General features: G+C 39.2%; 1 protein-coding gene across 2 annotated transcripts; it reads right to left on the bottom strand.

The window, feature by feature from the left end:
• Positions 1-737: 737 nt before the first annotated feature.
• Positions 738-24,033, bottom strand: LOC126355066 (alpha-ketoglutarate-dependent dioxygenase alkB homolog 4-like). Of its 2 annotated transcripts, none has more exons than XM_050005238.1 (4): positions 23,765-24,033; positions 9,946-10,071; positions 9,782-9,874; positions 738-1,658 (listed from the first exon to the last, which is right to left on the bottom strand). In XM_050005238.1, the coding sequence occupies exons 1-4, from the start codon at positions 23,861-23,863 to the stop codon at positions 1,065-1,067; spliced, it is 912 nt and encodes a 303-aa protein (XP_049861195.1). In that variant the 5' UTR covers positions 23,864-24,033; the 3' UTR covers positions 738-1,064. The 2 variants fall into 2 exon arrangements, with proteins under 2 accessions (XP_049861195.1, XP_049861204.1); XM_050005247.1 differs by lacking the exon at positions 23,765-24,033 and adding an exon at positions 10,157-10,226.
• Between the last annotated feature and the right edge of the window lie 29 nt (positions 24,034-24,062).

The following is a 24,062-nucleotide window of genomic DNA, read 5'->3' on the forward strand; positions in this document are numbered from 1 at the left end:
GACACCACAAATGGGACTGGCAGAGGTGCTACTGTCATTACCAACACTGTCAGCAGCAAGTGGCACCATGTGTATATTATAATTGCTCGAGGGTTCCTTGTTTCTAGTTCTGTGTGTGTCTCTTTCCTTGTATAAATACACCATAGGTAGTATAATAGGAATTGAGATGGATTTTTGTTGAGAAAGTACAAGCAAGTTTAAATAGTAGATAAGTGTAGACTTAATTAATTAAAAGTAGCACTGTCATGCAGATTTTTAAATTTTGAAGTTCTCCAGGAATCTATGCTAGCAGGTATTTGGTTTGATGTCCACAGAGTGAGAGTTGTCATGCAGAACATTTTCTCTTCCTTTCTGTTTCTGTGCCACGTTCCTAATTCCAGCAGTGATTTTATTCTCTAGTGAGGTAGTTGAAAGCCGTGATACAGTGCTCACGGGATTAAAAATATAACACCATATTACCGCCCCACAAAACAATGTTGTGAAGCACTTCAGTGTTGCATATTTCAGGCCAGTAAATCATTTCAGAATCACCTTAAGATAGGCCCATTTCCGTTTTTCTGTAAATATAAAGTACATTTATTAAGCACATAATAAAACACTCTTGAGGTCTAAAGACTGTGCAGATACTAGAAAGAAACAGATTTCCTGAAAACCACATGGCCTGTAACAATATGGCAAGACAATCACAGGGGTTCAGAAATCTTCATATGGTATTGTTAGTGAAAAATGTAATCATGTAACAGGATCAATAAATTTAATTTTTTCACGTATACACAACACATTCTAATATTTTTTTTTAAACAGAATAAATGAGGTAGAAATAAGCTAGATGTCAATCGTAAGATACTCTGACAACATTTTATGTGCAGTGTAAATGGTAAGAACACACAGTTTTTCGTAATGCAGTAAAATGAGAAAGTATGTACTTGCTCTTAATTAAGCTGTTAAATCGTATATATACAGACTTCTTCCAATGGTTAATGTTGTGCATCTGCAATAAAGTTACCTGTGTATAAATTTTCTCTCTTCTTGGAGGTAAAACGTAAGAACTTCTGTGCCCATGATCATGATTCCTGTGACATTATCCTATGGTCCCAAAAATTGTAGGCAGCATTCAAAATTTCACTTCCCTTCTCTTCATGTTGCCCACCTTTAAGATATGGTGGAGTGAACTCCCGATAAGCAATACACACCCTTCTTTCTGAAATGTCTTCACGTAAAACACAGTGTTCCCAACCATACCGTGCTGGACCATAAATCACCAAGAGAGATCGCCTTGGCATGGGTACACGAACTACACAATCTTCTTGTTCACAACAGTCTAGAGGACCAAGGACAACTGGACGATACTCAAATGCGCAGCTCAAATTATATCGCTTAATATCTCCTCTGTATTTTGTAAATGTCAACATACTGTCTGACAGAAGATTAACAGTAACAATACGCTCACCCCATATCCAGCAGTCATCAATATGAGGATCAATTGCTGCACCACGTATTGGATCATATTCCAAGGAGCACTGTTCAATTGTTCTATACCCTGATAATAATGGTACAGTCTCAAAACGCTCTTGCACAAACTTTGTGAATTCTGGGAAACCATTAAACTCACTCAACTGCAGACGCTTCTTCTTAAAATTACACTTTGGTCCAAAATTCTGTAAAATAAAAGTAAAATCAGTATAAGTATGGAGCAATGAGCATCTTATATCTAAAAAATAAATAATTCTGATGAGTGACTAGGTATTTATTAGAGATAAAAGAGAATCTATAGTTTATACTAATTCAATGAAGAAAACTCAACAATACAATGTCACTATGAGACAAAGTCTGGTATGTCATTATAAATATATTCTCTCAACAAACAGAACTTTGATAACCTGTATATGCAGTTAATCACATAAGCTATTAATATTAAATATTTGTGGAACCACTGCACACATTAAACCTCTTAACAAGTGATAGTTTACAAAGAGTATGTTTTATTGTTTGGTTAACATTCATAACTTTGTATTTTACAAAATATGAAAGTAGTTATGATGCTTTGAGTAGAGTTAGGTAATTTTAGTAGCCTTTGAGAAATCTTGAAACCATGGGTTTAGCGATATGACACCTTTTACAGTTAACTGAGAAACTGTTTTCAAAAAGAAATAAGAACGTCACTACACACCAGAACTTTCAACTTATGGACTACCAGAAATGTACTTTGGACCCCAGCCCACACAAATAAAGACTACTTAACAGTTTCATGACAATGAGAAGATAGCCAGGCCATCATTATGAGAACACTGGCAGATTTATTGGCTGCTGTTGGTGTGAACAATACATGATGTACTTTGTTGGCTTTGTCATAATATCATAGTGGCTGGTCATGCACCGTAGCTTTACAGCCCAAACATTCTTTATAGAATTGTTCCCATTATGTAAATAGACAAGTCAATGAATAATACATTTTGACACTGTAACCAGAATCAAGTCCAAATCTGAAAACAGGGTCTTCAAATTAAGTACAACTTAGCATTGTAAGTATATTTATTATGAACACAAAAGCACATTCACAACAGATGGAGAGAAAAGCTATTAGCATGAAACATTATTTTCCAGAATGCAAACACCGCAAACATAAGAAATTTTGAGAACCTTCCAGAATTGAGAAACACTAAATGATAAGTAACTGTAGGGGGTCAGATTTGAAATGGTAACCAGCAGGATGCCAGCGAGCAACATTAACTATACCACACCGCATACACTATGACTCACGGAACTATATAAATGAGTGAAACAATTGGGCAAATACTGTAGGATTAATGACATTGACGGAACCAGAGGATTATAGTTTAAATCAAATACATTTTTACTGAATAATGTTCACAAGTGTGAATTGGGGCCTCACATAAACCGTCGATTCAAATAAAATAAATAATGTGCGCAGCACATGCAGAAACACACTGAGTGAGGTTCATTAAACTGCACGTCAATTTATGAAAAACAGTAAACACATAGTCAAAGTACAGTTTCTCGCTATCAATCACTATGTACATCAAAGTTTGTTATCCTGACTAACCACTGTGTGAAAAATGCAATAAGTCCCTCATGCATGAACATAAATATGAACTGTAGCAAATAATTACAATTCACATCTGCCTCAAATATCATAAAGAAAATTAAAGTTCTTAGAGTTGTGCAAAATTGATTACCGTAAAGACAGCCAAATAATCTAAGTCCAGCGAAAAGTTTAAGTATGTAACTCCTGTTCACACAACAATCTGAGTTCAATGAAAAGTATGTAATTTATGTGCTTGCACAGTCCTCTCAACCAGCTCACCAATGACCACAGTGAAGATTGACAGCAAAAGGCCAAAGTCCAAAAGACAATGTGTGCCCTAAAACTATCATCATCATCATCATCTTTTTTTTTGAGGTCAAACATTACTGAATCTATGTTGATACTTAAATAATGACCACTGTTCATATCTAAGCTAATTCCATAGATGTATTTGATACAATGTTGCAGTTAAAATTGTTGTGGTCAGTTTGTGACTTCTTACTAAAATAGCAATACATTAACAAACAAGTTATAAATAAAATTTACGAAAGATGCCTACATCCAGTTTTACAATGAGACAAAAAGTACATAAAATTATAAATATGATGTGCGATCAAAAAGTAAGAGGATTTTTTTTTATTTTGCAGGGTTTATATATCTTATTTTCAATTTTAGCTTGTTGGTACACATGTTCCTGATGTATGTTTGCATTTTTAGTTGTTCTGAATATTTAGTTTTTTGTTGACAGTTGAAAAGGTTATATGTCCTTTTGAGTGCTTGGCAATTTTTTGCTTTTGGAAAAGAGTGATCATAGAATCTGCATTAAGTTTTGCTTGAAAAAATTGAATACTGTGCAGCACTGCATTCAAAATGCTGACTATTGCTTTTGGCAAATCTACTATGACTAAGACAAGAGTTTATGAGTGGTATAAATGTTTCACAAAGAGGGTCAAGAAGACAGAGATGACAACTACCCTGGACACCCTAGCACAACAGTTACTGACAACAATGTGGAAATAGTACAGAAAATTGTTCTAGAAAATTGCCAAATCACCATCTGAGAGGCTGCTGATGATGTCAGCATATCCTTCGGCTCAAGCCAAGCAATTTTTTTCAAATGTTTTGGGCATGAAATGTGTAGCAGTGAAGTTTGCTCTGAAATTGCTGAATTTTGACTGAAATCGAATTGCAGAGACATCGCTTAGGAATTGGTGAATGAAGTCGACAATGATTCAGAACTTCTAGAGAAGGTTATACCAAGTGATAAAACATGGGTGTATGGGTATGATGTTGAAACCAAGGACCAATCAGCCCAATGGAAAATGCCTGAAGTGTCAAGACCGAAAAAAATTTGGCAAATTCAATCTATGTGAAGGTTCTCCTCACTGTTTTCTTCGATTACAGTTCAATAGTTTCTCACAAGTTTCTGCTTATGATTGTACAGTCAGTGAGGAATACTACTGGAAGTTATGTGCAATATGTGTGACAGAATCCAAAGAAAATGACTTTAACTGTGGCAAAACCACTCACCACAATTGCATCACATCAATGTTCCTATTCACACCTCAATGCTTGTTTGTGGTTTTTTGGCAAGAAGCAAAACTATTATGTTGCCTCAGCTGCCGTATTCATTAGACATGGCCCACTGCAGCTTTTTTCTATTTCTGAAGCTGAAGAGAATCATAAAAGGAAGTGTTTTACCACCACTGATGTGAGAAGAACAGAATCGCTGGATGAGCTGAACACCATAACGAAAAGCGAGTCCCAGAAGGCTTCAAAGACCAGAAAAAGCGCTGGCACCAGTGTATTACATCTGAGGGGGATTACATTGTAGGGAATGAAGTGGGTGTTGATGAATAAATGATCAAGTATGCCAAGTTTGAAGAACAGGCGTCGTCCTACACTTTGGCTACCATGTCTCCTACATGTTCATTTTATTCATTATAATTTGCAACTCCAGGCTGTTTTATACAACTTTTATTTATGGCCCTTAACATAACTAATCAATCAAAGCATATAAAATAGTATATTGTGGATAACCATCCATTAGGAAGATTAGGTAAGGATCTAGGAAACCAGCACTCCCTTTCAACTTTGTGTAACTGTGGATGATTTGCATATAAACTTAATGAAATTCTCTGTAATTCTTTATACACATGCACAATTTTAAAAAAGACTTGTTGGAACGTTTACCGACACTGTCAGTTTCCATTTGACATTGCATATGATTGGATTGCTCCAGATTCAGTTGTTACCAATTTTATACTCTACTGTGAAGAAATTATTTTAACTTTCTTAATATTTATCCCAGAATCATGCTTAGAATTGCAATGAGATTGTTCCATTGCAATTATTAATTATAATTATTAAAATCTGTTTGCAGGGACTGTAACATAGATTCACTGAAAATATAAGTCATATTTCATATCATCCATCGTATCCATCACTGTGTCATCTCCACCTTTCTACTAAGTACACACAGTCCACCATCAGAAAAGACTCTGAGTTCCAGTATTGACCACCAACCTACACACATTCCTTGCCCGCTCAGTCACCGCAATCTGTCAAATCACTCACTGCTATCTCTTGTTCCACGAGCTGATTCTCGTAATGTCACACTATGTTATAAACGAACAGATCAATATCTCCTGTCTGAAACACATAGTAGATACATATTTTTTGTATATGCTTTGGGACAGCCATTTTCAGGCACTGCAAAAAAGATATTATTATCTAAAAGGTGAAGTGACAGCTTCTCCAATGCTGTCGCTGAGTGACAGAGGAAAAGGAAACACCTGCAAGACAGCATTAGAAGGAAACATAGAACATTAATATTTTATAGTGCCATATTAATGTAATATAGTTCAACGGCTGAAAGCAAGGGGAAACTACAGCCATAATTTTTCCCGAGGGCATGCAGCTTTACTGTATGATTAAATGATGATGGCGTCATCTTGGGTAAAATATTCCGGAGGTAAAATAGTCCCCCATTCGGATCTCCGGGCGGGGACTACTCAAGAGGACATCGTTATCAGGAGAAAGAAAACTGGCGTTCTACGGATCGGAGCGTGGAATGTCAGATCCCTTAATCGGGCAGGTAGGTTAGAAAATTTAAAAAGGGAAATGGATAGGTTAAAGTTAGATATAGTGGGAATTAGTGAAGTTCGATGGCAGGAGGAACAAGACTTCTGGTCAGGTGGCTAAAGGGTTATAAACACAAAATCAAATAGGGGTAATGCAGGAGTAGGTTTAATAATGAATAGGAAAATTGGAATGCGGGTAAGCTACTACAAACAGCATAGTGAGCGCATTATTGTGGCCAAGATAGATACGAAGCCCACACCTACCACAGTAGTACAAGTTTATATGCCAACTAGCTCTGCAGATGATGAAGAAATTGATGAAATGTATGATGAGATAAAAGAAATTATTCAGGTAGTGAAGGGAGAAGAAAATTTAATAGTCATGGGTGACTGGAATTCGTCAGTAGGAAAAGGGAGAGAAGGAAACATAGTAGGTGAATATGGATTGGGGGGAAGAAATGAAAGAGGAAGCCGTCTGGTAGAATTTTGCACAGAGCATAACTTAATCATAGCTAACACTTGGTTCACGAATCATAAAAGAAGGTTGTACACATGGAAGAATCCTGGAGATACTAAAAGGTATCAGATAGATTATATAATGGTAAGACAGAGATTTAGGAATCAAGTTTTAAATTGTAAGACATTTCCAGGGGCAGATGTGGACTCTGACCACAATATATTGGTTATGAACTGTAGATTAAAACTGAAGAAACTACAAAAAGGTGCTAAATTAAGGAGATGGGACCTGGATAGAGTGAAAGAACCAGAGGCTGTAAAGTGTTTCAGGGAGAGGATAAGAGAACAATTGACAGGAATGGGGGAAAGAAATACAGTAGAAGAAGAATGGGTAGCTTTGAAGGATGAAGTAGTGAAGGCAGCAGACGATCAAGTAGATAAAAAGATGAAGGCTAGTAGAAATCCTTGGGTAACAGAAGAAATATTGAATTTAATTGATGAAAGGAGAAAATATAGAAACGCAGTAAACGAAGCAGGCAAAAAGGAATACAAACGTCTCAAAAATGAGATCGACAGGAAGTGCAAAATGGCTAAGCAGGGATGGCTAGAGGACAAATGTAAGGATGTAGATGCTTATCTCACTACAGGTAAGATAGATACTGCCTACAGGAAAATTAAAGAGACCTTTGGAGAGAAGAGAACCACGTGTATGAATATCAAGAGCTCAGATGGCAGCCCAGTTCTAAGCAAAGAAGGGAAGGCGGAAAGGTGGAAGGAGTATATAGAGGGTTTATACATGTACTTGAGGACAATATTATAGAAATGGAAGAGGATGTAGATGAAGATGAAATGGGAGAAGATACTGCGTGAAGAGTTTGACTGGGCAATGAAAGATCTGAGTCAAAACAAGGCCCCGGGAGTAGACAACATTCCATTAGAACTACTGACAGCCTTGGGAGAGCCAGTCATGACAAAACTCTACCATCTGGTGAGTAAGATGTATGAGACTGGCGAAATACCCTCAGACTTCAGGAAGAATATAATAATTCCAATCCCAAAGAAAGCAGGTGTTGACAGATGTGAAAATTACCGAACTATCAGTTTAATAAGTCACAGCTGCAAAATACTAACGCGAATTCTTTACCGACGAATGGAAAAACTGGTAGAAGCGGACCTGGGGGGAAGATCAGTTTGGATTCCGTAGAAATGTTGGAACACGTGAGGCAATACTAACCTTACGACTTATCTTAGAAGAAAGATTAAGAAAAGGCAAACCTACGTTTCTAGCATTTGTAGACTTAGAGAAAGCTTTTGACAATGTTAACTGGAATACTCTCTTTCAAATTCTGAAGGTGGCAGGGGTAAAATACAGGGAGTGTAAGGCTATTTACAATTTGTACAGAAAGCAGATGGCAGTTATAAGAGTCGAGGGGCATGAAAGGGAAGCAGTGGCTGGGAAGGGAGTGAGACAGGGTTGTAGCCTCCCCCCCAATGGAATTCAATCTGTGTGTTGAACAAGCAATAAAGGAAACAAAAGAAAAATTCCGAGTAGGTATTAAAATTCATGGAGAAGAAATAAAAACTTTGAGGTTCGCCGATGACATTGTAATTCTGTCCGAGACAGCAAAGGACTTGGAAGAGCAGTTGAACGGAATGGACAGTGTCTTGAGGAGGATATAAGATGAACATCAACAAAAGCAAAACGAGGATAATGCAATGTAGTCAAATTAAATCGGGTGATGCTGAGGGAATTAGATTAAGAAATGAGACACTTAAAGTAGTAAAGGAGTTTTGCTATTTGGGGAGCAAAATAACTGATGATGGTTGAAGTAGAGAGGATATCAAATGTAGACTGGCAATGGCAAGGAAAGCGTTTCTGAAGAAGAGAAATTTGTTAACATCGAGTATAGATTTAATGGACAGGAAGTCGTTTCTGAAAGTATTTGTATGGGGTGTAGGCCTTGTATGGAAGTGAAACATGGACAATAACTAGTTTGGACAAGAAGAGAATAGAAGCTTTCGAAATGTGGTGCTACAGAAGAATGCTGAAGATTAGATGGGTAGTTCACATAACTAATGAGGAGGTATTGAATAGAATTGGGGAGGAGTTTGTGGCACAACTTGACAAAAAGAAGGGACCGGTTGGTAGGACATGTTTTGAGGCATCAAGGGATCACAAATTTAGCATTGGAGGGCAGCGTGGAGGGTAAAAATCGTAGAGGGAGACCCAGAGATGAATACACTAAGCAGATTCAGAAGGATGTAGGTTGCAGTAAGTACTGGGAGATGAAGAAGCTTGCACAGGATAAAGTAGCATGGAGAGCTGCATCAAACCAGTCTCAGGACTGAAGACGACAACCACAACAACAACAACAGTTCTTCATTGCATATCTTTTTATGTTTATTGCAACACCTGATGATGATTTTGCCAAGCACATAACAAATGAAAATCTCTTGAGTGATCTAGACAGGAAATATCAACTGAAGTGCAATACAATTACCGTCTCATACAAGGGATGTTTTTCTTTTTTAATACGAGAACGGAATAGATTGGTTCCCTTTGAATGAAAGAAACCACCACAGTCAGTAAATGGACAATGCATGGTCTTGTCTACCTAGTGAGTCAGGGAAGTAAGTTAAATGATGTTAGCAGTGGGGTCACAGGAAGAGGGGTAAAACAGCTTTGAGTTCAGTTTGGATGAAACATGGGAACCAAGGTGGCTAGACAAGGCATCTATACAATAGTAGGAGCTGTGATATAGTATTAAAGTGGCCTGGACAGAGAAGGCATCAATGGAGAAACGTAGATCCAGCCTGGTACAAGTTGGGAAAGTAATTGTGTTTAAACAGACAAAGATACATGGAAAATGATGACTATTTTTATTTCCTTGCTGAGTATGGGCTAAGTGAATTGAGGCCATCTAACACGTAAGAAAACAGTGTACCCCATTTTCTCCACATACAAATGTGCTTGCTTGTATCTCTGTAGAAATTTTCCAGCATATTATTCTTGAACATGCACATGTTGTCTGAAAAGTTTTTTTTTTATTTTTTTTTACTCCATAGGCTTGTGAATACAATTTTTAAAACTGGCAGATGAGATACCACTATACAAGGTAAAAATTAAACTATCAACAAGAAGACTGCAAGAACTTTGCAATGTACAAAAAAATAAAGGAAACTGACAAAAAATTACCTGCTTTCTACGGCCACTCTGAGATAAATCCCAAGGCATTTCATCAATGCCATTAATTAAAATTGCTTCTTCTTCTGGTGTCAAGAAATCAAGCTGTAATGTAGGTTTCATTAGTAACAATCTTCAGTATCGTAAATCTGGACATTTGAGGAAACACATTCTACCTGTATATATATTCCTGGGAATTCAATAGCATCTCCTTCATGGGCTGAATGAGTTTTGTAGTCTTTCATACATGGGCCTTCCCATGCTTTGTTACAGAAAGCACAGTATATGTAGCTTTTGCAGCCCTAAAAAAAGAAAAACTAATTATATAAAAAAATTATTCAAAAATTCATTTAATTCGCACACACAGACGGAATGGCTTAAAATTACCTTCATGAGACAATTCCTACTGCAGCTGGTAGAAACAGATAAACAGAAAAAAAATGTCCATCTTTAAGAACCATATTTTTTTTCTTCTGTGGAGGAAAGAGAAGATAGTTGGGTAGTATGGGAAAAGCATACTGACTAGGACATTCAGAATCTCCTCTAAACTGATCAACTTTACTTTGAGATGAACCTCTTGCAGTTAAGTAATGGCCTTTCTTGTGTGTTTCTCTGTGAATGCAAACTAACTACCTAAAAGAGGGTGGAGGGGAGAGAAAAGGTAGGTGTGTGTGTGTGTGTGTGTGTGTGTGTGTGTGTGTGTGTGTGTGCGCGCGCGCCTTTCTTATAACTCCCTGTATAAGTCATCAGACTTGAATTATTTTTTTCAACACACATGTTTTTATGATAATAAATGGTTGCTTTGTTTATTTTGGGATTTTAACAGCCCCAACAGATAGTTCAAGAGATGACTGTGAGAACAAGTGATAATCACCTCCTTAATAAAGATAAACATGGCCGAAGAAGAAGAAGAAGAAGAAGAAGAAGAAGAAGAAGAAAAGAAAATTACTAAACAAGACAGTGAAATCTCATATAGACAACGAGTGCTCCAGGTGCAAAAGGTTTTTTAATGCTTACGGAAATAAAAGAAATAAAAATTTTAAAAAATCATTTTCTAGCGTAGCACATTGAAAAATGTATACACAGTATGAATTAGTATTTAAAATTAATCTAAATTTGAAATGCTGCATTGTAACAGAAAATATGTAATAATCTATTATGAGTCTGTAAAATGTAATCTTGTTTTCTTTTATTGTACATCTATTTGATATTCATTGTAATTAAGGCTTGACATAATGTAAAATGGTAATTGCAATCAGAACACAGATGCTGCATCTTTCATTAGCCTATCAGCATATAAAAAATGTATGCTATACCCAATACTCTTAGCTGAGAATTATCTGCTAGAATCCACAAGCAAGGACTAAATAAATCTCAAAGCATATGATAATGTCAAAAATATTTCAATGTATGTAGGTCACTATCTGAAGGTTTCCAAATAATTAACAAATGGTAATTTATCATACTAATAAAATGAATAGTGCATGTATCGTGATTGCATGAGTGCATTTTATGAGATCCTGTTTACAAAACTGAGGAAGCTCTTTTTCCTAGAAGTGGCTAAGATGCCAAAACAAGGTGTCTAAAAATACTGAGGGTTGAGGATTACTTGTGAACCAAGTAACTGTATATGTTTTCATGAATATACAGACTATGGGACCCTTGTTCCAGCTCAAAGGTAGCACTGGTTAAGCAGTTTTAATAGGACTACTGTTGATCTTTTATTTTTTGATTGCTTTTGTTTCTTCCCTCATAATTGCCAGTACTACTACGTTGACTCAAGCTTTTTGAATCTAAATACATTGTGAAATACAAATTTAATAATCATTCCCTGTTAATAATGGGAAAGTTAGATCATAATTTTATTAGTGCAAGTAAATTTGTAGAACTCTTGAAAGCTGGAGCTCCAACACACTAATATCACATGCAGTTACAAGAAATCTACATCTACATATATACTCTGCTAGCCACCAAGCGGTGTGTGGCAGAGGGCACAATTTGCGCCAAAGTCATATTCCTCCCCCTCTGTTCCACTTCGGATCGCGCGAGGGAAAAACAACTGTCTGAACGCCTCAGTACGAGCTCTTATTTCCCTTATCTCTGAAAGATGATCATTACGCGGTTTGAAAGTTGGTGGTAATAATATATGCTCTACATCCTCGGTGAAGATTGGATTTTGGAATTTAGTGAGCAGCCCCTTCTGTTTAGCACGTCACCTATCTGCAAGTGTGTCCCTCTTCAAACTTTCTATGAGATTTGTAATCCTCTCGCGATGGCTAAATGTACCAGTCACAAATATTGCCACTCTTCTTTGGTCCTTCTCAATCTCTTTAATCAGACCCAACTGGTAAGGGTCCCATACAGATGAACAATACTCTAAGACTGGACGAACTAACATATTGTAAGCTATTTCCTTTGTTGAAGGACTGCATCGCTTCAGGATTCTACCAATAAACCACAATCTAGAGTTCGTCTTACCCGTTACTTGTGTAATCTGATCATTCCATTTGAGATCACTTCAAATAGTCACAGCCAGATACTTGACTGATGTTACCGCTACCAAAGACTGATCATTTATTTTGTACTCATACATTAATGGGGATCTTCACCTTGTTATATGCAATAGGTTGCACTTACTAATATTGAGAGATAACTGCCAGTCATTACATCATGCATTTATTTTCTGCAAATCCTCATTGATTTGTTCACAACTTTTGTGTGATACTACTTTCCTATAGACTACAGTATCGTCGGAAAACAGTCTAAGGCCATTGTCAATACAATCAACCAGATCGTTTATGTAAATCGTAAAAAGCAGAGGACCTATTACACTGCCCTGGGACACACCTGAGTGACTTGTTTCTGTTGAAGTTACCCCATTCAGGATGACATACTGTGCCCTGTCTGTTAGAAAACTTTCTATCCAACCGCGTATGTCATTGGACAGACCATAAGTGCACACTTTTTGTAGCAAGTTACAGTGTGGAACTCTGTCGAAGGCCTTTTGAAAGTCGCGAAATATGGCATCAACCTGGAAGTCGGTATCTAGAGCTTGTTGCACTTCATGCACAAAGAGGGCCAGCTGTGTCTCGCATGACCGCTGTTTCCTAAAACTGTCCTGGTTTCTGCAGATGAGCTTCTCAGAGTCTAGAAAGGTCATTATGTCTGAACACAAAATATGTTCCATGAGTCTACAACAAATCGACGTCAGTGAAATTGGCCAGTAATTATGTGCATCCGATTTTCTACCCTGTTCATGGATTGCTATGACCTGGGCCTCCTTCTAGCCCCATGGAACTTTCCGTCGTTCCAATGGTCTCTGATAGATGACGGATAAGAATGGAGCTATATTTGTAGCATAGTCAACACAAAATCTTGCGGGGATACCGTCTGGCCCAGATGCCTTTCTGGCGTCTAATGATCTTAACTGTTTTGCAATCCCAGATACACTAAACACTATGTCAGCCATCCTTTCATTTGTTCGATAATTGAAAGGGGGAATGGTGCTACAATCCTCTATTGTAAACGAGTTTTTGAAAGCTAGGTTTAGAATTTCGGCCTTCTGTTTGTCATCATCAGTTACATTACCCGTACTGTCAGCAAGAGAAGGTACTGAATTATTTGTAGCGTTCACAGATTTTACGTATGACCAAAATTTTTTGGGGTTATTGTTAGAATCTGCAGATAAAATATTGCTTTCAAATTCGTTAAAAGTGTCTCATTGTCCTGACAACTGCTTTCATTTCGCATAATTTCTGTTTGTCAGTGGGGCAGCGACTATGTTTAAAATGACTGGAAAATTCTCTGCTTTCTCAGCAACTTCCTAATATGTTTGTTGTACCAAAGTTGATCCTTTCCCTCGCCTATACTTTTGCTAGGCACAAACTTCTCTAGCACATGGTGGGCAATACCTTTAAATTCCGACCAAAAATGCTCAATATCTTTGTGTCCTGCGGGGAATGCTTGGAGCTGACTATGAAGATATTCATTAATGACACTTTTATTTGATTTCCCAAACAAGAAAACTCTACACTTATGAAGTAGACTCAATTATTAAATAATTAAAGAGTAAATATTCCTGTAGGTGTGATGAAATTTCAAGTAGGATCATGAAGATCAATGCACCAGATAATTAATAGGGCTGTACTAATCCACCTGAGCAACTTGTCTTTAGGTGTGATTAATTTGTTTACAGACTGAAATACTAATTAGTGAAACCATTTTATAAAATGGGTGAAAGATATAATACAGACTGTCTGTCAGTTTCATTGTTACCTTTTTTTTAATTTTGAGAAAGTAATGTTTAGGAGTGCAGTGGCACATCTCACTATATAATTTGCTGTCAGTCTTGCAGTTTGTTTTCAGGGTAAGAGTGCACACAGAAAATACAATTTATTCTGTTGTGTGTGATGCATTAACAGAGGTGAACAATAAGTTGAGGAAAGGAGATATTTTCGTTGATTGAAGAAAAGCATTCGATTGTGTGGACCATGAAACATTTTTTCATAAGTCCGAACTTTACGGGATTAGAGAAAAAGTGCAACAACTGTGTACTTCTTATCAGAAAAGTAGGAAGCGGAAGGTTGTCCTCCAGTGTCAACAGGGAAGAGGTTTGACTCTGACTGGTGTCATTTACAATGGGGTTTCTACAACTAAACATGACAGAACTGAAAATATTCTCTCTTCGCACATAGCACAATTAGTGTCTTAGGTGATATACACAAATGAGAAGCTAATAGGGTGGCAAGTACCATCAGCAAGCGCCTTTCAGATAACAGATTAATGATTAATTCTAACATTCTATACAGATCCTGATGTAGACGTCTGGTACAAAAGAAATTTTATCGTCCTGAGGTAGTTAAACACTGAGTTATATTCTGAAGACTGAAAGTAGCTGGAAGGTTTTCTTAGAAATATCACAATTAAGAACTTGTGCAGAAACCGAATGCTGGCATCTTCACTGTAAGAATGATCCACACTGTCCCTGACACTGGAAAGCTAAGGCTTGTTTACTTTGCTTACTTTAATTCTATTATCTTGTATTTTGGTATACTTTGGAGCAACTCTGTGCACTCACCAAGCATATTCTCAGCCCAGAAAAGGTAGGTCAGACTGATTCGTGGTGTCAGTTCATAAAATCCATGTAGGCTGCTGTTAAGGTGTCTTGGAATTCTACCTCTGCCATCCCTGTACAAACACTGCTTAAAAGAATTTGGGGAATTTGTATATCAACATCTAGTATGTTCAATCTATACTGAAGCAGGCAGTACCTGTGGTCTTATAGCATATCTTGAGATCTTCACTTTCAATGTAGGCAACAATTAAAGCAATTCACCATCTATCGGCCGTGTTGTGCATCACAGTATCAGCTGACCCCTCAGAAGGAAGTGAGTTCCATTGTACCAGGGTTCTCTAATGAGGTAGGCAGATGACAGTGTCACTTGTGGACATTGTAATCAACAGGCAAAGTAACACCTCAATGCAGTGCAAGTTGCTAGGGTAATCTGTTTGATCCAGGAGGAATGGACTTTCGGTCATGTTTCTGCAGATGACAATGTCTCTCCATCTGTCATCCACAGGTCATGGACATGTTCGAGGGAGACATGTCAGTACACAAGGCAAGTTGGACAAGGTCATTGATGCCTTACAACCCCATGTGAAGACCAATATCTGTCCATCTATGTTATGGCGTTTTATGGCTACCACCAGAGCACTGCAAGACTATAACAGAAGGACCATTGGAGCTGCTGTGTGTGATCAGACTGTTCAGAAAACATCATATGACAACGTCTCACCTTCAGTTATGCCGTTCCCATGTCAACTGGCAAATATGTCACTGGCAAAATGTATTATTCATAGTCAAGACCAGATTTTCTCTGACATAAGGTGATGGCTGTGTTCGTATGTGGACTCACAATAGTGAGGAGTATCTGCCAAATATTGTCCAAGAAATAAAAACATTCAATCAAGTTTCTGCAACAGTGTGGGGAGGTATCAGTGTTGACAGCCACAGGGATCCTGTCATCGTACACGGTTGCCTTACTGCCATTCAGTGCATTGAACAGTTGTTGGACCACATGGTCACTGCTGCATACTGGTTTCTTTCTTCCTTTTAACAACCGAAATCATAAGTGCCCATGCCATAATCTTAGAACTCCAAAAATTAAAAGAAGTTAAATGTAGCTATATGCTAAGCCCAATAAAAAGCAGGAAAGATAGCTAGAAACAAGATATTCTCATTGGAGAAAGGTCCACAAAATACACCATGGAGACACAGAGGTCCCTACCCAAAGATCAAATGTCCTTCACTATATTGCTACAAAATACAAAAAGTAAAATGTGATCAACAGCCCTCATATGCTGTTTGCTAAAACAGACGGGGTGGGGGGTGTAGGTATTGGATCAGGAAATGGTAACTGTCAAATGTTGGTGACAATGAGCGCAATGTGGTGGGAGATCACCATTTAACAAATGGCGATGGCTAAAAAGACAGTGCTCTATACGCAACATAGCTAAAATGATCTCACAACGAGAAGACCGAGGAGGAGGTTGGCCAAGCCGTTGGAAAAGCTTTAATTCCCTGGAGCTTGTTCCCATGAAGAGAACACCAGCGGTGATGTCAAAGTGACACCATCTGCTGACATATGGCAACACAAGATCATCCGGAGGAACGGAAGAGCTAGCAGGCCGAGGTGAAGGAGGAGGACTGCAGTCTTTGCAGCAGCATCAGCAATCTCATTTCCCATTAGATCGAAGTGACCAGGAACCAACATGAACATTATGGTGGCTCCCTCAACAGCGAGCAAATGGAAGCTTGTGTTGATATGTTGTAACAAGGAACGGACTGTGCACAGCACACAAAGGCTCTGAAGGTCACTGGGAGAATCACAGCATATGACAATTAAAAAGCTTGTGTCACCAGATGTACTGGGTGGCCTGATAGAGGGTGAAGAGCTCTCTTGTAAAACTGAACAGTGTTCTGAAAGCTCACACCAAAAACAGTCAGTACCGATCACAAAGGCACAACTGACACCACAGTCAGTCTTAGAGCCATCAGTGTACATGAAGGTGCTATAGCTAAGTTGCATGCAAAGGATGAGAAACTTACAATGATAGATCGAATCCCGATTAGTTTCATTGGAAAGTGAACGAAGTCCAAGATGAACATGGGCTCCTGCATGAAGCCAAGACAATGAAGGGTTCACACTCATCCGAACATAGCAGGTAGCATGAAGTTAAACTGCCAGAGCAGTTGCCAAAAGTGAGGTCCAGGAGGTAAAAGAGAAGAAGGGCATGCCCCATACTGGGGGTCAAGGGAGTCATTGAAAAAGGTGGCACAGGATGGATGGATGGCATGGAAGATAAATGGCATGTATATCTAGCAAGGAGAACAACATGCCAGTATAACAGTGATAGTTCTGCAGCTTCTGCACAGAGACACTCACCTGGGCTAAGGTAAAAGGTGCCAGTGGCCAAACATATTCCATTTTGGTTGATTGTGTTGTGATGCATAAGATGGACAGACATGCAGATGAATAAATAAAACACTAGCAGTTCTAGGCGCTCAGTCCGGAACCGCGCGACTGCTACAGTCGCAGGTTCGAATCCTGCCTTGGGCATGGATGTGTGTGATGTCCTTAGGTTAGTTAGGTTTAAGTAGTTCTAAGTTCTAGGGGACTGATGACCACAGATGTTAAGTCCCATAGTGCTCAGAGCCATTTGAACCATTTTTTTTTTAATAAATGAAACACCCACAATCTAGTGTCGAATGGACAAGGGATCAGTATAACAGGAGGAGGATGGTCTGATCCATTCCCCAGGAAGTACCTCTTAGGACATGTAGGACACAGACGGACCAGGTGCAGCATGTGGACAGGTAAGAAGCCCAAGTTATTAAGATGGTGGAAGAAACCCAATACCACCAGAAATTCACAGAAACGGTTTTGTCAATGGAAAAGCAAAAGCCATTATCGATACTCTATGGATCAAGATGAACGAGACATTGCTGAAGACACTGCTCAAGGAGACGAGTCCATGGAGGACTGGAATAGATCACAAAGTCATTGATGAAAAGAGCTGGAGATGCCTGGTGGGAGATAGTCCATAATAGCATTAATGACTACAGCAAAGAGAATGATGCTCAGGACAGAGCCTTGAGGCACCCCATTCTCCTGTATAAAGGTGTCCGCCAAGGTCAAATCCGCAAGTACCTTGAAAATTTGGTCTTTAATGGCAAAGGCAGCTTTGTGAGCCCCACGTCCTCACGTGTATAGAGTACGGAGGATACCAGTCCTGCAGTAGAGGTCGTAGGCTTCCTACAAATAAAAAAAAAAAAAAAGGTATTTCCACAGAAAATTGTTCGTGACACGGGTTGGCAAAGTGACGAGATGGTCAACTGCAGAAAAGCATGCACAAAATCAACATTGTGCAGTGTATAGTAGACTGCGAGGTCAAGCCACCATACTAGCCTGCCTTTACTCATACGTTCCATCACCTTGCAAACACAATTGGTGAGGGAAATGGGGCAGTAGTTGGAAGGAATGTGTTTGTCCTTACTGGGTTTAGACATGAGTACGACAGTGGGTTCATGCCAGCTTCTGGGAAATGTGCGATCTGCCTAAAAAGGATTATAGGTTCAAAACAGAAAGTGTTTGCCAGCAAGAGAGAGATGCTGCAACATCTGAATTCCCAGTGGCAGAAGGTCAGGATGAGGAGAGAGTTCCCACATGGAAAAGATGGTATTAAATAAAGCATTCATGATTTTGAGAGGAGAATACCAGCTGACTCTCTTCCACTAGTTTCTGAGGGAGGAATGGTGGTTGATACTGAGTGGAGCTCAAAATCCACACAAAATACTGGCCCATGTTGTTGGGGGCAGAGGAGGAGCTGACCAATAAGCTGGAATAAGACTGCCTTGGTGACAGTGAATGACAGGATAATGTAGCCTCTATAAAGTGAAAAGGTGAAATGACTAAGGAAAATGTGGACGGCAACAACTTGCAGCTGAGTGTTCAAAGGGGCAGTTTAGCTATGTATGTCATCCTGAATGAGCAGCATGACCAACCCATAAGATGGAATGCAGTCCTCGGGAGGAGGGGGGGGGGGGGGGGGGGGGGGAACGAGGGGGGGGGGGCTAACAGCGAATCTGAAGGAAACATGAGAGGTAAAAACAGTATGGAGGACACAGTTTCATTTATTGGGGGAGAAAATAACCTGACAATGTGATTCCAAGAGCAGCCATAATTCCTCCTTGTTGGATCTAATGCCAAAAATGTTCCACTGGAGAAGATTCATAACAGGGAATGGGCAGGAGGGAACAAATGAAGGGCAGTCACTTGGCGGCTGCCAAGTGCCAGCCTTTGAAGACTCACTGATACAGGGTCAGCGACTGGAGGCATTCTCCCTGAGCTGATCTGCGGACTCCTGAGCAGAAAAATGGTAGGCAGTGAAATGGACATTGGCCCGGGTGAGGGTATCATGCAGCGACACCAGTGAAGAGGATCTTTGAGTTGCGGAAGGAGAAGACTGTATGCCTTTGCTCTATTTCTTAGAGCCTTTACAGTTCACAGACAGACCCAGACATTTGTTTACTGGAGGGATGAAGAAAGTCTTTGTCGGAGTGGAGTGTTTCGTTCTTTCCGGACTGCTGGTTGTGTAGCAGGTGATTGCACCGCTGGGGAGGGGGGGGGGGGGGGGGCAGAGATTTGGTGGCTTGCTGTACAACTGTAGCAGAAGGAGATGGGGATGCTAACATGATATAGGGCAATTTCATGATTGCAGTACTGAATTGGCAGTCGCAAGTCTGCGCGGCCATGTCCTTCATGGAGCGAGGCATAGCAACGACAGTACTGTAAGTGCCAGATGGTAAAATTCAGGGATTTTGACTAGCCATCAGCTTGTGAGTAACAAGATAGAGTACTTTTTCCTTCACTCAGATTGAGATAGACAGGACACTCATGGGATGAGGCATCATGGTTGCCATTACAACTGATACAACGGGAGGAGAAGGCGGGCAATCACTCTCAGATCATCTCTACCACAAGTAACACATATGGCCATGATCTGCGAGGGCACACAAATGTGGTTATAATATTGACACTGGCAGCAATGCATTGGGTTTGGAATGTAAGGCTAGACCGGGATGACTTCATAGCCTCTCTTAATCTCCAGTGGAAGCACTCTTGATCAAATGTGAGAAAAAGAGAACATGTAGGCACCAAGTTTGCATCAACCTATTTTGTTACCCAATGGACTGTGGTGGTGCCCTAATCAGAAAGATAATGTTGGATTTCCCCCTCAGTCAGGCCATCAAGCAGCTGAGTGTAAATAACACCACATGAAGAATTAAGAATGTGATGATCCTCAACCTGAACTGGGTATCCATGGAATAGCTGTAAGCAGTTGTTGGGCTTGAAAATCACAACTGGTCTCCAGAAGCAAAGCCACATTAAGTAAGTGAAGCAGGACTTCACAGGGCCTGCAACTGCATCAACATCCTTCTGAATAATAAATGGGTTAACTGTAGCAAAAGACTGACCTTTGGTATGTGACACCACAAGGAACCAAGCTGCAGCTGGGAGAGTCACTGAATCCTTAGCTTCATTCCATGTATCAGATGTAGACTGAGATGAAGATGATTGGTTCACTGCAAGAAAATATCCCTCTATTGCTAGTGTCTCAGATGGTGTGCTCCTCCTGATTGGGGGCCCCTCTCAGAGATGGCTCACTTGCCTTATGTGATTGTTCACACATCAGGTCACACCTCCCAGACTCCAGACAGAGTGACCAATTGGCAATTGGGAAGGTAACAGCTAAGGCAATCACCCCTTCCTGGGCCTGACCTGTGCCAGGGGTATGTGCAAACCCTATTTTTAGATGCGGGGCGGGGAACTAGGCATTACTCAGTCACTTGTTACGCATCGAACATCTGGGCTGGCCTTCAGGAGCACACAGGAAGGATAAAGAAACCAAGAGACACCTCAAACACCAAAGCAGAGGAAGGGGAAGATGTAATGATGAAAGAAGGAAGAAACAGATGAAGGACTGTTGCTATGCCAGGCTTCAGAAACACATTCACGAAAATACCCAAGATGTGTTCCCCAAGAGAGGAGAAAAAGAACATATGATGGTGACCCTGAATGCCTTCTCACACTCAATGATGTGGCAGAAATGACCAGTGATGTCTTGCAAAGCCTGGACATTGAAGTAACAGACAGGCCAGAGACGTGTGGCACGTGCTTGACAGACCCATTTCTAGTCATTCCAACACAGACTCTCCAAGAACTGTATTATGGACTCTTCTGAAAAATGGGAATGGGTACCACAGATGAACTCTGTAGACTTGTATGAAGCATGACATATACATATCAGACAGTGATAAAATGCTCACAAAAGGTGTATATGTTGAAGCTCTCAGGGTACAATGAAAATCACTCAGTACAATGGGATGAACATTTGTTTCCACATCAGACATTTTGGTTCTTGTTATGTAAATGAATGAAGATGTAATGATGTTCTGTTGTGTACTAAATTTGTGAAAGCTAAAGTTATAATTTGGTAACAAACTCAGACCTCAATTACTGCTCAGTAGAATATGGCAGACGTCCAAATTCAGTTTTCCCTAATTCTTTTGAGCATTATATATTCCACCACGAGACCTGTTATTGAAAATACTTACCGATTCAGAAGAAACTAACATTCATTCAGTGGAAACTAGAAAGAAAAATGGTACACATTTGGATAAAAATTCCTTAGTATTGTATTCTTATCTTAATTGTTTCTCATCCATGTTTCACTTAAATACAAGGCTACACTCCACACAAATACCTTCGCAAAATATTTCCCCACATTTAAATTTATATTTGATGTAACAAATTTTTCTTCTTCTGTAACAAGCTTATTGCCACTGCCAGACTACATTTTAGATGTTCTCTACTTCGACCATCATCAGTTACTTTACTGCTCAAATAGCAAAACTCTTCTATTTTTAGTGTCATTTCCTAACTGAATTCCTTTAGCATCACCTAATTTAATTTGACTACATTCCATTACTATTGTTCTGCTAATCTTTTTCAAGGCACTATACATTTTATTTTACTGCTCTCCCAAATCCTTTGCTATCTCCAGGAGTCACAATGTCTTCAGAAAACCTCAATGTTTTTATTTCTTCTCCCCAAACTTGAATTCCATCTCAGTCTTTCTTTGGTTTCCTTTACTGTTGCTCAAAGTAAAGATTGAATAATATCGGGGACAGGCTGCAACGCTGTCTCTTCCTTCTCAGCCACTGCTTCCCCTTCTTGCCCTTCAACTCTTACAACTGCCATCTGGTTTCTGCATTTGTAAAGAACCTTTTGCTCTATGTATTTTAACCCTGCCACCTTTATTAATTCAAAGACTGTAATCCAGTCGATACTGTCAAACGCTTTCTCTAAGACTATAAAAGCTATAAATATAGGCTTGTCTTTCCTTAACCTATCTTCCAAGAGAACTTGTAGTGTCAATATTGTCTCACTTGATCCTACATTTCTCTGGAATCCAAACTGATTTTCCCCGACATCAATTCCTACATTTTTCCATTCTTCTGGAAACAATTCGTGTTAGTATTTTACAACCATGACTCAAACTGGTGGTTTGGTAATACACCGACCTGTTTTTGGAATTAGAATTACCACAGCCATCTTTAAGTATGAGGGTATTTCGCCACTGAAATGTCTAGTACACTAGGTAGAATAGTTTTGTCATGGCTATCTGTCTCAAGGATATCAGTAGTTCTTATATAATGTTGCCTACTCCAGGGGCCTTGTTTCAACTTAGGTCTTTCAGTGCTCTGTCAAACTCTTCTCACAGTATAACATCTCCCATCTTCACTTACTTCCTCTTCCCTTTCTATAGTATTGCTTTCAAGTTCATTTCACTGGTACAGCTGTTCTATATACTCAATTCATGTTTCAGCTTTAACTTCCTTGCTTAGTACTGGATTTTCAACTGAGCTCTTGATATTCATACATTTGTTTCATCTTTAATTTTCCTGTGTGCAGTATCCATCTTTCCCCCACTAATAGCTGCTTCTGTAGCCTTGCATTTACCTCTAGCCATTCCTGCTTCACCATTCTGCACTTTCTGTCAATCTCATTTTTTGACATCTGTATTCCCTTTTGGCAGCTTCACTTGTTATATCTTCTCCGTTCATCAGTTACATTCAATACCTTACATTGTGTCCAAGGATTTTTACAAAGCCTCATCTTTTTACCTATTTGATCCTCTGTTGCCTTCACCATTTCATCTCTCAAAGCTAACCATTTGTTTTCTACTGCATTCCTTTACCTAGTTCTTGTCAATAGTTGCCTGATGCTCCCTCAAACTTTCAAAAACTTCTGGCTCTCTCAACTTAACCAGGTCTCATCTCCTTAATCTCCTACATTTTGGCAATATCTTAAGTTTTAATCAATAGTTTATAGCCAATACACTGAGGCAGGAATCCACACCTGCCACTGGGAAAGTCTTAAAATTTAAAAGCTGGTTCCAAAACCTATGTCTTACCACTATATGATCAATCTGAAACCTTTCTGCGTTCTTTTGTTTGAAAATTTTATTTAATCAGCACTCTGTAAATCGTGTACTGTCTTATTCCGTGACCAAGTACCTAGATCAACAACTGCATGTAATTCAGTTTAAGTGCTCGACGTTGAAACATCCAGTCTAAAAACGAACATTCACTATAGACTTATGTACTATTAGTTTTTACTACATTTACTATATACTTCCAGAAAACTACTGAACTCTTGTCACACGCTCCACTGCAGATCCAGAAATTCTACCAAGAGTAATAAGAATAAGGGAGTTTATATCTTGAATACCAAACAATAGACCTTATCTTTTTAAAATATATATAATCTTGAGAGGCTTTCTGGTTGTGAAACATACAAAGCAAGAATACAGTCGTAACTGTAGCACTACTCTATCATTAGTTGTACTGTTTTATGATAAGAAACGTACCTTGGGGGGGTTAAAATCCTTCTTAGGAATTCCAAATTCTCTCTCACATATTAAGCAAGTTCTGATCCCTTTACAACCACATGGCCTAGGTTTTTCCATTGGTTACGTATTCCACGTGAGCAAAATTACGACGCATACCACGTCAGTAACATTTGTTGGGAACACGATCACATTCCAAGCCTCCTTCCGTCTCTAATTGCCCCACTGCCACTCGCTGATCGCTTCATCACTATAATCCAGCTGTTTACTGACTAATGTTATCCATCGAATAAATAAACGTCGATATACCATATCGACT

Source organism: Schistocerca gregaria, chromosome 1 (assembly GCF_023897955.1).
Source record: "Schistocerca gregaria isolate iqSchGreg1 chromosome 1, iqSchGreg1.2, whole genome shotgun sequence".
Lineage (NCBI taxonomy): Eukaryota > Metazoa > Arthropoda > Insecta > Orthoptera > Acrididae > Schistocerca > Schistocerca gregaria.

Excerpts from the sequence above, each read along its gene's own strand:
- LOC126355066 (XM_050005238.1), bottom strand. The coding sequence starts at position 23,863 with ATGGAAAAACCTAGGCCATGTGGTTGTAAAGGGATCAGAACTTGCTTA. Across the intron at positions 10,072-23,764 it reads AGGATTTTAACCCCCCCAAG|GGCTGCAAAAGCTACATATA; the intron begins GTACGTTTCTTA and ends TTCTTTTTTTAG. Across the intron at positions 1,659-9,781 it reads AGAGTGGCCGTAGAAAGCAG|AATTTTGGACCAAAGTGTAA; the intron begins GTAATTTTTTGT and ends TTTATTTTACAG.